The sequence below is a fragment of the Lotus japonicus genome, chromosome 5, assembly GCF_012489685.1.
Source record: "Lotus japonicus ecotype B-129 chromosome 5, LjGifu_v1.2".
NCBI classification, from domain to species: Eukaryota; Viridiplantae; Streptophyta; class Magnoliopsida; order Fabales; family Fabaceae; genus Lotus; species Lotus japonicus.
Genome location: NC_080045.1, coordinates 53,168,057 through 53,182,246, shown reverse-complemented (window position 1 = coordinate 53,182,246; position 14,190 = coordinate 53,168,057). Strand labels below are relative to the sequence as shown.

At 34.0% G+C, this 14,190-nt stretch overlaps 2 protein-coding genes across 2 annotated transcripts; both read right to left on the bottom strand.

Moving 5' to 3' along the window:
• Positions 1–2,444: 2,444 nt before the first annotated feature.
• Positions 2,445–4,910, bottom strand: LOC130720322 (60S ribosomal protein L22-2). The gene is made up of 3 exons (XM_057570950.1): positions 4,750–4,910; positions 4,337–4,595; positions 2,445–2,750 (listed from the first exon to the last, which is right to left on the bottom strand). The coding sequence occupies exons 2-3, from the start codon at positions 4,564–4,566 to the stop codon at positions 2,606–2,608; spliced, it is 375 nt and encodes a 124-aa protein (XP_057426933.1). The 5' UTR covers positions 4,567–4,595; positions 4,750–4,910; the 3' UTR covers positions 2,445–2,605.
• Positions 4,911–7,331: 2,421 nt separating this feature from the next.
• Positions 7,332–9,247, bottom strand: LOC130720796 (uncharacterized). The gene is made up of 3 exons (XM_057571493.1): positions 9,048–9,247; positions 8,861–8,951; positions 7,332–7,722 (listed from the first exon to the last, which is right to left on the bottom strand). Exons 1-3 carry the CDS (start codon positions 9,115–9,117, stop codon positions 7,617–7,619), a joined length of 267 nt encoding a protein of 88 aa, XP_057427476.1. The 5' UTR covers positions 9,118–9,247; the 3' UTR covers positions 7,332–7,616.
• Positions 9,248–14,190: the final 4,943 nt, after the last annotated feature.

Below are 14,190 nucleotides of genomic sequence, written 5' to 3'. Positions count from 1 at the left end.
TTATATGGTCACATCACATTTATCACTTATCTTTTTATAGTGGTCTACGCTCTACACTCTTTAGATGTACACCAATCTTTATTCACATTAAGTAGAACTGTTAATACGGGCCAGCCCGGCCCATATGGGTCAGCCCGTATGGGTTGGGTTGAAAACGGGTTGGGTTGTGTCAACCCGGGGTCTTAATGAGCCAGGAAAATATGAACCCAACCCGGCTCGCTACGAGCTCGCAGGTTGGCGGGCTGGCTCGCGGGTTGAGTGAAATAAATATAAAAAATTGTGAAATTGGATTAGAAATTGTTTAAAATGTTATAAAAAATAATTTCAAAAAAATACTTATAGAAATTGGTATCAACTCATAAAAAAAGGTTTATCAACGCAATTATTTTTATCTCACATTTGAAATATAGAAAAAAAAAATTAGTTTACAGGATTTAAGAACACAATTATTTTACTGTCACATTTAAAATGAGATAAATAATATAATAACAATAAATAAAACATAAAAAATTGACTCAAATTAAAAGAAATTAAAATTTCCATTTTTCTATCTAAAATTAATACATAAAACTAACCTGGAATTAAAGAGAAATAAAATAATTTTTTTAATGAAAAATAACTCTGATCCGACGGGTCGGCTCGCTTGACCCGCGGGTTGGCCCGTCTAACCCGCGGGTCAAGCGAGCCGGGTTGCACTAACCCAAGTTCTTTTCGAGCTAGAATTTAACTAACCCAACCCGGCTCATTTAGCCAACCCGTCGAGCTGACCCGCGGGTTGAAACCCATATTGACAGCTCTAACATTAAGTGAATACATGTCATAGTAAATTATTCTTCATAAGCTAGAGATCAAACCATGGACTAGATCACTGACATATCTAAGTAGCACACCATGAGGGCATGTGCTCTCACTTAATTTTGAAAAGAATCATTAGAAAAAAAATTGAATAGTAAAAGTATGTGATTTTTTATAGCTCCTTTGGTAAAAAAAAAATGCCTTCATTTCAGTTCCACATTGCTCAATGCCCTCATTTGTATTCCACATTGCTAAATAGTAAATACCCTCACTTGAGTAGTAAAAGTATGTAGTTTTGATGACTTCTTTGGTAAAAAATGTCCTCACTTGTGTCATTTTTTTGGTAAAAAATGCACTCACTTCTAATAATATATATTAAAAAAAATTATACAAATTTATATGTATATATTGTCCTTACAACATCAAATTTCTGAATCTGTCATTGGATTAAATGCTTAGGCGTCCAGCTATCTACCAGTTATGCTAGAGCTTATTTGTATATATTTGATAATGTTGTAAATACAATTGAGTTTAATAATAAATTTTATATTATAACATTAGAGCACACAAATTTGTTTTATCGTTTAAAAACTACATGTATTATGTTCATGTTTCAATTACTAATTTACTATAGATCAAATTAGTTATTTAATATTTGATTCTACATCAAATTATTTGTTCAGCATAATGTACCCAAAAAAAATTATTTGTTCAGCATAAGAATCAAAGCTGATAAAAAATATCAACAACGGATAATCATGAAACTAATTTCTTACCCACAATTTAAGTATATAAAATTGTCTAACCAAAAAGTTTTTTTCATTCACAAAACTTAGGATTCGAGCCCCAAACCCTTTGTCTAAGGAATGAAGTACTAAACCACTATAAAAAATTACAAATTCACTTGGTTACGCAACCATTTTACATGTCTTATTAGATTACAACAAATTTTTATAGCCAAAATAGATTTTACTCTATTCAACAGGTACATGTGAATATGAATTCATGATGCATCATCAGGTACAAATGTTGAAGAAGTCATACAAATAACTAATTCTTCGAATTAAGAAGAAACTGATTGCCATATTTGGAAAAGGTTGGAAAAGGCAAGAAATTGAACTGTGGTGGCGAAACGTCGTGGCAATCACTAAGGCAGGGTAATTTTATACAGTATGAAATTTGTTAAGATACATAGAGAATCAGAGACTCAAGCTATGTATAGGTGCCTTAAACTTTAAAGAAAACTTATCAGACTATGTTAATAATAAAGCAGAATCAGAACGTCAACAGAGACAAATGCTGGCTATCCTTTCTTATTGATACAATTCATAAAACTCAATTCAACCCATCATCAGCTTCAATTAAGTAACCTAGATTGTTTAATTACTTTAGCATTGCTTCTAAAGTAGGTACATGAACAGATTCACAATGATATCAAATCCTCCATTCAAGTAGTATTATATGAAACATGTGAAGCGCTAAAATTCAATTAATCAGGAGAGGTTTAAGGATTTACATAAGGTTATAGGAGCAAACCTCAGAGTTACTATAGAACCAAGAATAGAAAACAAAGATTTATGGGAAGTATGATATGGCAATGCAATTGTATCAAAGGTAGAACTTAACACTTGACAGTATAGTAGATGAAATACTCCCAATCAAAGGCACCGCAATTTAGATAAACAAAACTGTTAAATTGCAACTAATGTAATCAAAGCAATATATCTCAAGCAATACTTGTCTAGTGAGAAAAGCTAACACAGATAAAAAGGGTAAACAAGGTTCACAGATGATTAAGCTGATCAAGTGACTAATCTTCTTCCTCTCCTTCATTCTCTGCAATGTTGAAGTACCTCAGTTCATATACACTTCTATCTTTGTTAGAAGCAATCACCCTGAGCCAGTCCCTCACATTGTGTTTCTTCAAGTACTTCTTTGTCAAGTACTTGAGGTACCTGAAACCAAATGAGATGTTAAAAACATCGCGTAGACACCTAGTTTATGGTAATCAGCATGAATGAAAATAATTTCAAATGCCAAATCACAAAATAAATCGTGTATAGAACACTGCCTCCTGAAATTGAGGATGTGGTGGAGCAAATTACAAACTTTTTTGTTGATAGTTTTCCAAATACGAATAAAGTCAGCAAAGGCTATAGAATATTGAACAATGACAATCAAACAAAGCAATTTGAAAAAGGGGATAAATGCTGGGCAACTAGAGAAATCTTCAATTTCGAAAGCAGCCATAAGCCAATATTAAAATCCAGGACATAAAACCTACAAAATGCCAATAAAATTTCCAAGATTTTGGTTATTCTCACTATAATTTCTATCCACACCTATATTCTACAGTCAGTATCATTATTTCATCCCTTAAAATTTACCATTATGCCAATATTAAGAAAATCATTTCCAAAAATAAAAATTATATTCTAATAAAACATGAAACTTCAAATTTTAATGCCAGTATTGTATTATAGCCAAACAATATGTCATCAAATCATAATCCAGTTCTCAACATAATAATTTCAAACTAGGAATTGACAAAAACAACTAAAACCTAAGCATGACAATAAAATCACAGGAATCAACCGAGTCTCACTAACAACTAACGTAGAAGCTAAAAATATATAAAACCCACCAAATGTAACATAATTAGCCGGGTGAATTTATTGGTCACCATTCGTGACTAGAAAGTAGTTCATTAAGATTTAAGAGCAACTAGCCTACACTGGTTGTGAACATAAATTGATTGCTTGTAAAATGTATGAGTTGATCAAATCACAGCAAAGATATACCCAAACAAGGTCACAGAGTGAGCAACTTGAAGTCACCATTCTAAAGAAATGGAAACAAAGCATCAAAACAACCAAATACAGCACATAGAGTGAACGAGTGAAGTCCATATCTCAGAAGTGTGAAAACAGAACAATCCAATCATCAAATAGGGTATGTGTTCGAATAACAGGTATGAAGTGCACGACTGCTAAGGAGAGGTATGAGTCATATTCCTTATAGGCATTCATGCTAACAATTCGCCATACATATAGCAACAGAGTTTTGTAATGTTTCCATTCAACAATTTAGATAAATTTTGATTTTCGATTACTTTCATGTGAATTGGTGAAAGGAAAAATAAAACACTCGATTGTGTGATACTGTGATGTGATTCATGTACCGAATTGCACCTATTTATGATTTATGCAACTATTGCATGCTTCAAAGTTCAAAACCATCTGCCATTTATCACTGATTCAAATAGTTACTTGCTGAATTGTATCAAATCTTTCAATTTGGATTGTGAATTATGAAATTCCAACAACTAAGCAGGAGACTACTCAAAACTGGACACAAAAAATATGCATACCAAAATGTCAAATCAGAAGCAAAAATGAAAGCATACCCACATTTTGATAGTGAATGCTACCCACTAAAATGCAAAATTAGCTAAGAAAAATTCAACCTCAAAAGTAGTCAAAAGCAAACGATTCCACACCTATCTAAGAAATTACTCAAGACACAATCAATACAACTCTACCTTTTGGAGAAGTTGCTATCAGAAGTAACAGTGATCTTAGATTTCTCACGAGTAACCGTAACAGCATCGCCGAGAGCACCAGCCTTACCACCAACCTTAATCCTCTCCTGAAGGAACTTCTCGAGTGAAGCAATGTCCATGATCTTGTCCTCCACCGGCTTGGCACAGTCGATGGTGAACGACACGCTCTTCTTCTTCCCCTTAGCACCAGCTACACCTCCTCGACTCATTTTCACTCTGCAGATTCTACTACGAATCCCTGAAACCACTCACACGAACAAAAATGGAACGCAAATATGAGATCTAGAAAGTAATGAACAATTGAAAATTCATGGTGGATTCAGATTCTTCAAAATGTGATGAACATGCTGCGTTTTGCTCAGAGCGGAGATCGGAGAGAGAAGATTGTTTACCTTGAACCAGACGGAGAGGGAAGAGAGAGCACGACACAATCGACGGCGGTGATATTGAAGGAAATTAGGGTTTGGAGTTGGCTCCGGTTTTATATGCTAATAAAACGCGCGTTTCCTCGTCTCTTCACGACAAAACCCTCACTGCTTAGTCTAACGATGGCAATAGGTCTTTAGGCACCCACAAAAAATACACATAATGCGCACGTAAAAATCTACTCGATGGGTATGGACCCCTAACCCTAATCCTAAATACTCGCAGAAAGTAGTGGCATGGGTGCGGGTATTATAGTACTCAACTGACTTCATATCCGCACACACATATTATATTCTTACACACATAATTGGTTATGAAGTCTTAATATTATATAGGGTTAAGCATGTCCTCGAAGGATATCTCAAGTGGTAAGAGCTAGAGACATAAGGGTGGGGTTGAATGAAGGGTGAAGGGTCCCGGGTTTGAACCCGGATGGAGGATTAATTTACTTACATTTCTAACAACTAACATTTGCCTATAAAAAAGAAATATAGGGTTAAACATCATATTAGTCCCTGTCTTTGTGTCAGTGTCCTTCCCCGGAAAAATTATTGTAAAAGGTTCTCATATTTGAAAATTATATAGAGCGGGTCCTCGTCGGAACCCGGAGCTCCAGAGAGTGATGATTTGGAACGCTAGCTAGGCTAGGTAGGCTGGCATGAATTTAAAACAAATTAAAAAATAAATAACAAATTTAAAACACATTTATTTGTTCACATTTGTTTTGGTGTTTTGTAAAGGTGTGAATTAGAAAGCATGCATGTTATGCATTGTAATGTTTTGTTTTGAGCATTATGGTATTTCTCTTCTGTATTGTTGATGTGTAACTTGTCCTCTATACAGTGACCGACCTATGTAGACAAGTATGAGGGCAAGTGCCCTCACTTGAATATGAAAAAATGCATTAGAAAAAAAATTGAGTAGTAAAAGTATGCGGTTTTTTGTAATTTTTTTTATAAAAATTGCCCACACTTATGTTTTACATTGCTAAATGCCCTCACTTGTATCTCACATTGTTAAATGCTCTCACTTCAGTAGTAAAAATATGTGATTTTTAGTTGCCCCTTTGGTAAAAAATGTTTTCACGTGTGTCTATTTTGGTAAAATATGTCCTCACTTCTAATAGCATATGTTAATTTTTTTTATTACGAATTTATATGTATATAATGCCCTCACTGCATAAAATTTCTGGATCCGTCACTGCCTCTATATATGCTTAAGTGTCACTTGGCTGCTCTAAATCTAATGCCTTGAATCTAAGTATCCTTAATAACAAAAATTAGGCAAGCTTTAGGCTAAAATAGTCATAAACGCATTGGGTCTCTCAGAGCATCTGCATTGGTTCACCAAGAAGAATAGCTCACTGACATGAAATTTTACCATAAGTTTCTCTCATCGTCGCAAAAATGAATTGCTCCATGCTGGCAAGCAAAGTTGCTTTCTGCAGCAACTCTACTAAAGTAGTTTCTCTTTAAAAGTATAATTATTTTAATGCATGGTGAGAGTTACATGTTATTATAAAACAATGAAATATAAGTGTGAGGTGGATTTTGAAGTCCATTTGAGAAACTTTTAAAAGTTGTTGGGTTCGAGTAAAGAAACTAATAGAGTTGGCTAAGGTAACATAGTATTATGGGGAATTGGAAGAAATAATATAAAATTAAAAGTAACAAGTCTAATAAATTGCTATACAAAATTGGTTGGTTGATGATGCTCTTAGAGTGTATTCAAGTATAATAAAACCTAAGAATAACTTTGAATTGGATTGACCTATTAAGCGTTTTTTTTGTAAACGTGACCTGCTTCTTCTCATATTCTTAGATGAACCACCCCTTAATCTTAAGCAAGAGATTCATTTTCTGGCAATTTTCGCTGAACTTATCAATAACCTTTTATGGTTGAGCTTGAGCATTATTTATCTTCCTTCTCATTCCATCTTTTATTTTCTTGATTCTTATGATAATGTAATTTATAATCTTAACAATTTAGTTTTCCAATCCTAAAAAGATCGTTCATGATTCATGGAATTTGAATCTCATCAATCAAATAGATCTCCATTCAAAAATGTATTATTGATTCCATGATTCCTGTCAAGCAAATGAACACCCTTCAATGGCAGTTTAAGACAACAATTCACTGACCGTGGTTAGCAGCAAGACAGTGAAATCTTGCTTGTATATAAAACCCTGTCGCATGCTTATTAGATGGTAGGGGGAACAATGCTCCCAGGTAAGATTAAATTGCCTAGCAAGCAATCTCTGCTATGTAGCCTGCCATTGAAATGCTTGGCAACTAATATAACAAAACTGGGGCTCGTGTGCAGATGACACTTGGAAGATGGGTTGATCTGAAAATGGATTTTCCAAGTTGATAGAAATACAAATCTTTTAAAAATGCTTAAGAGTTTCATGATTGGAATAGGTGGGAGGGATTATGAGGACTTGGGTGAGGGTGGGGGCTTGAATGTTGCATATTTACATGTTTTTCAGCCATAGAATCACATCAAACCTAGTTAGTTATACAGTTTATTCATCCATATGAACTGAAGTGAACATAACAAAACATGAGTTATAAGTTGACATAAATTTCCAGAAAATTGTAGAAGCAACTAGCACTAGAATGAATCTATTGCAACAAATAAGAAATGCACTACATGGCACACGCAAGTACTAATTTCAAAACACCATTTCATACTATGAATTGTAAAATTTCCAATCACCATATTGTACTACGACGGGCCATCGGATATGTCCATAACTAAGATACCCTAGTATGAAGAATTCCGTGAACTCTGGTTAGATTTAAATTTATTGCTCAGAATTCCTTGTATGCTTCACTGCTCAGAATTCTTTGCACGCTTCGCTTCTGCTCTATGATCATAATATTCTACTACTGCAGCTCCAGCTAATGCTGCCAGTGTAAGAGCCTGTGCATGTAACCTGAAATGAAATAGTTCATAAAAGATTAGCAAGAAGCTAGCATAAGCTTGATGATTTGCAGGGTGTCCCAAAGCAAATTCAAAGAAAAAGGTCACTGTGCTGAGAAGTAAAGTTCAAAGTTCAAACCCCCACAACTTAACACATAAAACTACTGCAGTTCAGCATGCAAACATTGAGGATACTTCCTCTCCTAGTTATCAGTTATTTGGGTTGAATTGTGGTTGCTATTCAAGTGATGATGCAGAGAAAGCAATAAAAAAGGGACATCAGAGTTGTTTGTTGATTCCATCCTTGAGAGTTAAGCAATGGCCGAATGAAAAGCATATTTTTATATCACAAGGGATCAAGGACCATAAGAAAAGGAAAACAGAAAACATAAACCTACAGAAGAAAGGAGTTAATCACCAAACACTACAAGTCTACTACAGGATTGTTTCGAGACAATAAAAACTCAGATCAATCCATGTCCCACACACCAATCATCAATTGAACTTTTCCATTGAAATCTGAGAAATGGAAGCAAAAGGGTGTATTTCCATTCTCCTAGTTGATTTTCATCATTAACTTTACAGAAAAAATGGAATTAACATCACAGTACAAAAGAAAGGGAAATGGCCAATATAAGCAGATTTCAAGAAACCTAAACAGAAGCAAGCACAAATGTATCTCGGAAACACGGTCTAACATAAATACTAGTTTTGAAGCTAATGATGAAAATTTAGATCCAAAACACAATTTCATCGATTTTGAGATTGCCCAAGTTTACACATCTTAAGAGTCGAAAAGTGAAAACTACAACCAACCGCCTCAGTGAACCAAACCATCATTGCAAGTCATGGAACAATAACATCAACAGATTACACCCCATGACTTACAATATGAACACAAAACCATATAAAAGTTGTAAAACACAACCCTTCTTCAGCAACAAAAATATTTGATAACCAGTTCAGCCATCACATTTACACATCCAAATAAAGTATTGGTTAATTTATTCCATTCCACTATAAAAATATCCAAACAATAAAAAAAAAACATTTATTCCATCACATCCCATTCCATTATGTTACATTACATCAATCCAAACCTAGCCCAATTGACAAAATATCATTTAAAAACATCAGGAATTGAAACAAACCTGGCGTGAATGATCTTAACACTGGTTTTCATGTTGGGTCGAGACCAATTGTACGCAATTGAACCCGTAATACCACTAAGCCATAAACACCCTGATCGCAAAAACCACAGAGATCGAACACAAATCAATAACCTAATTTAAAAAAAATGTATAAACCACGAAAAAATAAAGAAATTGAGAAATTTACCGACAGTACGGAGCTTGTGGTCGACGACCCATTTCCTGATAGTTTCGACTTGGGTCTTAGCTTCCGCCATTGTAGCGAGGGGAAGAGAGAAGGTGAAGGGTAACGATATTTCAGAGAGAAGGTGAAACGAAAGAATGGGAAGGGAACACAGGGTGTGAGAGAGAGAGGTTCACGGTTTATATAATTGTGGTTTGGAGAGAAAGAGAAATAGGAATCAATTTGGACTCTGTAAACTTGCGAGGTGTGTGGCGGCGAAATAAGGAGCGTGTTGCACATGATTTTTATTAGGAGAAGAGAAATTATATTCTTTTTTTAAAATCGAAATTATATTCAATTAGGATTGAATTTTTTTTTGAAAGAGGATTGAATTATGTGGATTTACTTTACTTTATGAATCCTTCAAAAAAAAATTATTTTATGATAATAATAATAGAGGGTTTAATTTAAAAATTAAACATATTTTTCATTATTTAAGAATTTACTTGATAGCTCATTATTTTTTGAAGGATGGAAATCATGATTATTATATTTTTAATTGCATGTTGTATTAGAGTATATATAATAATTAACGAGTGATTAGTTCAAGTGATGCATATTTATTTTCTCTTAAATAGATCTTAAATTTCAGCTTTATGAATGAAAAAATCTGCTAAGAGAGTTAATATTAATATCACTTTGATGGGTTTTCCAGGCTGAAACATTACCTCTGTGAGGATATTTGTAAGAAAAAAAAAGTATATGTAATAGTTTTAGGAAAGAGGGGAAAAGGATGAAAAATTGATTGGAGTGAATATTAATATTATTAGGGGAGTTGAGGAAGAAAATTTGAGTTTTGTTCAAACAATCAAATATTGTACTCCCTCCGTTTCTATTTATAAGAATCAAACTAATATTTTACGCCCCTTAAAAAAGGGTTGGTAGTATTAAATTTATTCAAATTTATCTCAACTTTCCAAAACTACCCCAACTTATTTTTTTTAATTTTTATTTATCATTAATGAGTTGCATAGTAGAAAGAAAGATAAATCTCTATTAAATGAGGGTATTGTTGCCAAAAAATAATTAATACATCTTGAAATTTGAATTGATTCTTATAAAAAAGACCAAACTACACCTTTTATTTGGTTCTTATAAATAAAAACGAAAGAAGTAGTACTTTTAAATTGTATTGATATATCATAACTCTTATCAATTTGGGGACATATTTGTGGCTTTGTGCGCTGTCTCCACTTTTGATGCCCACCGCATTAGTAAAACCATTGTTTTGATCCTGGTTTGGAAAAGGGAAACCACCAAGGAAAGAGCATTATAATATTATAGCCCCTGGGAGAAAAAAAAATGACAAGTGACGACAATTTTCATGTAGTTTTTAATTGTAATCGCTTTTGACCTAATATCTTATTTTTATCAGGTTTCATATGTGACTTCTAAGGTCAACTATTGTCTACATTGTATACATACAAGTATGATGCATGTATAACTTGAGTTATGATAGGTTCACACTTCAGTTTTTCTTACAATTCATTTTCGCTTAGTTTTTTCTTTATGTCTCTTTATACTGCTATTTACATCACCTGTCATATCATTAATTCACTTATCATATTATTCATTTCTTTCTTTCAATTTTCTATATATCTCAAAATATATGAAGTGGAGAAGTGTGAACAGATCGAACTTAATTCGTATGGCTATAAGTCTGCTTCATCACTTAGGCAACTTATAAGACACTTCATTCGTTAGCCGACTTAAAGGCCACTCAATCAATTTGCTAACTCAAAGACCACTAGTTAGTATAGTTTGCTGACTTTAAGGTCGATCCACAAGTTGATCAGCTTTGAGCCACATAACGAATTTGCTAACCTTTGAAGTCATTCTTCATTTTAAGGTAACTAGGTTTATCACAATTTCAAATAACTTAAAATTGTCCATTCGTTTGTCCAAACACATAACAGTAGCACAATAATAAAGCAATGGAAAAACACCTGCAAATATAACAAGTTACAATGACCAATGTATTTTGACTAATGGACACAAAAATGAAAAAATGTCTAAAGGGAGTTTCCCTCCAAAGCAACTTGAGTCAAGCAAAATAAGATGACCAGGAGTCAAGCACCAAACCACTAACTAAAAGTCAAACAATGGCACCAGCTAAAAGCTAAGAACCATAATACAAGTAAAAGAAGGATTGCATGAACAAAAGGGAATCAACGAAGGTTTCATCGCTTCTCTACAATTCAAAGCCTCGAGGGATGCAATTATGCAAACCATTATGGTTCGTCACCATAGTCAGTCATACTTGTGGTGTAGATCAGTGTTGAGTGTTGAGTTTTGCACATAATTTTAAGGCTTTTGCGCCACTTCTTGATTCAAAAACTTTGGAGTTGTGTCCCTTATGGATTTCTTGCCCTGTGGGATATTAAAATACTAATGGATCCCGTGAAATTGGTCAAGTCAGACCCATCTAGATCTTAGTCGGTAGTGCACACGCTGTTATGAGTCAGTCACCGATGGGAAGTAATGTCCAAACTCACTTCCTCTTTACCTCATCAATAGGGTCGGCCAAATCTCTTTTCCCCTCGTAAATGTAATTGTTTATTTTCTTCTCCTCGTAAACACAGTTAATGGAGTTGCTTGATTCCCTCACATTGTTTAATGTAATTTTTTTTGTGCTCTCCACACTTTAATTATATTAATGAGATACCTTAATCATAAAAGCGACTTCTCCATGCCTAGTGAGATATGTTCATCTAAGAGTTTATGTTTGATGATATAGATCATGCCAATAAGTTTTGTTATTTTTTTCTTATGATAGATCCAAAACCAATTTATTCTATCATTCAAAATAACATTGAAATTAAGTTTTGTTATAACTGCAATTAGTTTTCAAGAAAGAAAAATGAGTACAGAAAGATAATTCATACTAAAAAAGAACACTAAGATCTAAGGGCCCATTTGGTGACTAGGACAGGATAGGATATGATAGGATAATAATCATATCCTGTTCAGTGGCGGATCCAGGACCCCGAGTCAGGGGGTTCAAATTTTTCAAATAAGCACATCGATAAAAATATAATTAAAAATAACTGTAATATGTTAATACATCAACATAAGATACCAATACCATAATCATAATTAACTTCAACATAAAGTGGTTGCAGGGACGGAGGCAGAAATTTCTAAAGGGGGACTAAGATCTAAATGAATATGATTTGTGAAAATAATTCAATTCTCATCAAATAAAGAATGTGCCAAAAAAAAAACATAGATATTTTAGTGATAACAAAAAATAGTTTGAGTGCAAGAGATATTTTATATAAAAATAAGAATTATAAGATCATTAACAATTTTTCTTGGCAAACAAAACCAACAACTATATTTGATCATTAACAATTTGAATCTGTTCTGCTAGATTATACTGCAATCTCATTCATAGCTGAGCATATTTGTTCAAATATCCATCAATGATTTACACTAAGACTTTTAGGAAAGGAAAGCATTGTGTAACCAAGTTTTGGATGTATTAATGAATTCAAATGCTGAGTTTAGACCCTCCTTGGGTTTGAAACGTTTCCTGTTAAGGCTAGCCACGCCGTGGCGAAGTTTGTATGCAACAAAACCTTCTTCATCTCCTTCATCTTGTAACATTTGAAATTCTCTTCTCCATGTTTCCATCTGTTCATCAAAATGTCTTAGTTGTTCTGCAACAAACAGTATATTATTGTAGTTTCTTGCAGTAAAATCTCTACCAAAACTCTCTACAACTCCTTCACATTTTATCATTTCAACCCGAAAGCCTTTACTCATGAACAATTTATCCAGCCATTGCTGTGTAATGGCATTGATCTCTATGTCACTCTCAGCTAACCAGGCAGGCAACTCTTCCACAAAAAAAGATCCCTTCATTGTCCAGAAAGCTATATTTCACTGGTGCCTTTCATCAAACAATTGGTGTGCCCAATTTCATTATGCCCCTTTTCTGCCAATGTCAAACATAATGAAGAGAATGATAACCTTAGCTGCAACATTATGATAATTAAAGGATATAACAAGTGGGAAGAAAACATGAATAAAAAGAGAAAACTCATTCAGGCATTTTGTCATACAGTTTACAGACACCAAAATTTCAATGATGATATGAAGAAAGAAACCTATCATTCTTACCCATCCCCCTCCCTCACTTTCTTACCCAAAAGTTGCTCGCCACTCATTTTATGCCTCTAAATCCCAATCAATCTGAACACTATCAATCTAATTTCTAAACCATTCAAACGATTGAAAAGAACATTGCACAAAACACAACTGTAAACCCATTACCTTGACTCCTTGAGTGCAGATTCCCAACACTGGCAACGCAGAGCACTAAGAGTGGCCTTCTCGTGAGATACAGAGATTGAGAGGCGCGCGGCGGTGGTGGCGTAGCGTGGTGGTGGACTGGTGGCCGGTGGTGCGCCGTGCTCGACTGCTCATGCGTGTGCTTGTTGACGGCCAGACCTACACACCTAGTGAGAGAAAGACTGGGTGAGGGGCATGAGTCTGTGAGTGTGTGAGAGAGGTGTAAGTGGGGTCATGGGTGCAAATTGAAATTCTCAGGGGGTTCAAAAAAGAAATAATACAAGGGGGTAAGTAGAAATTTTTCTTTTTTCAGGGGGTTCAACTGAACCCCCTCACTGCTATGTGGGTCCGCCCCTGATCCTGTTGTTATCTGTTGTTTGTTGCGCCAGCAGGATATGATAACACTATCCTGTCTCCTATCATATCCTGTCAATTATGTGTAAAAGTTATCCTGAGGGTGGAGCTAGGATAGAGTAGGATAGGATACCAGTTATATATTTTCTTTCAGTATCCTAACTCCAAATTAACTTATTTTAATATTATATAATTTATAATAATATTAATTAATAAATATAAAAATATTAATTTAAATAAAATAATAAATAAATAAAATTATTATTCATAAATAGTAAAATAGACTACTCACTTACAAATATTGATTTATTAATAACTAGTACTTTTTACCCGTGCGATGCACGGGGATATTCATTTTTGGATTTTTTTTGTGTGTTTTTTTGTTAAATATTTTTTTATTTAAATATATTTTATTGATTAAAATATTTAAAAAAATTAGACTATGAATTCTTATCTT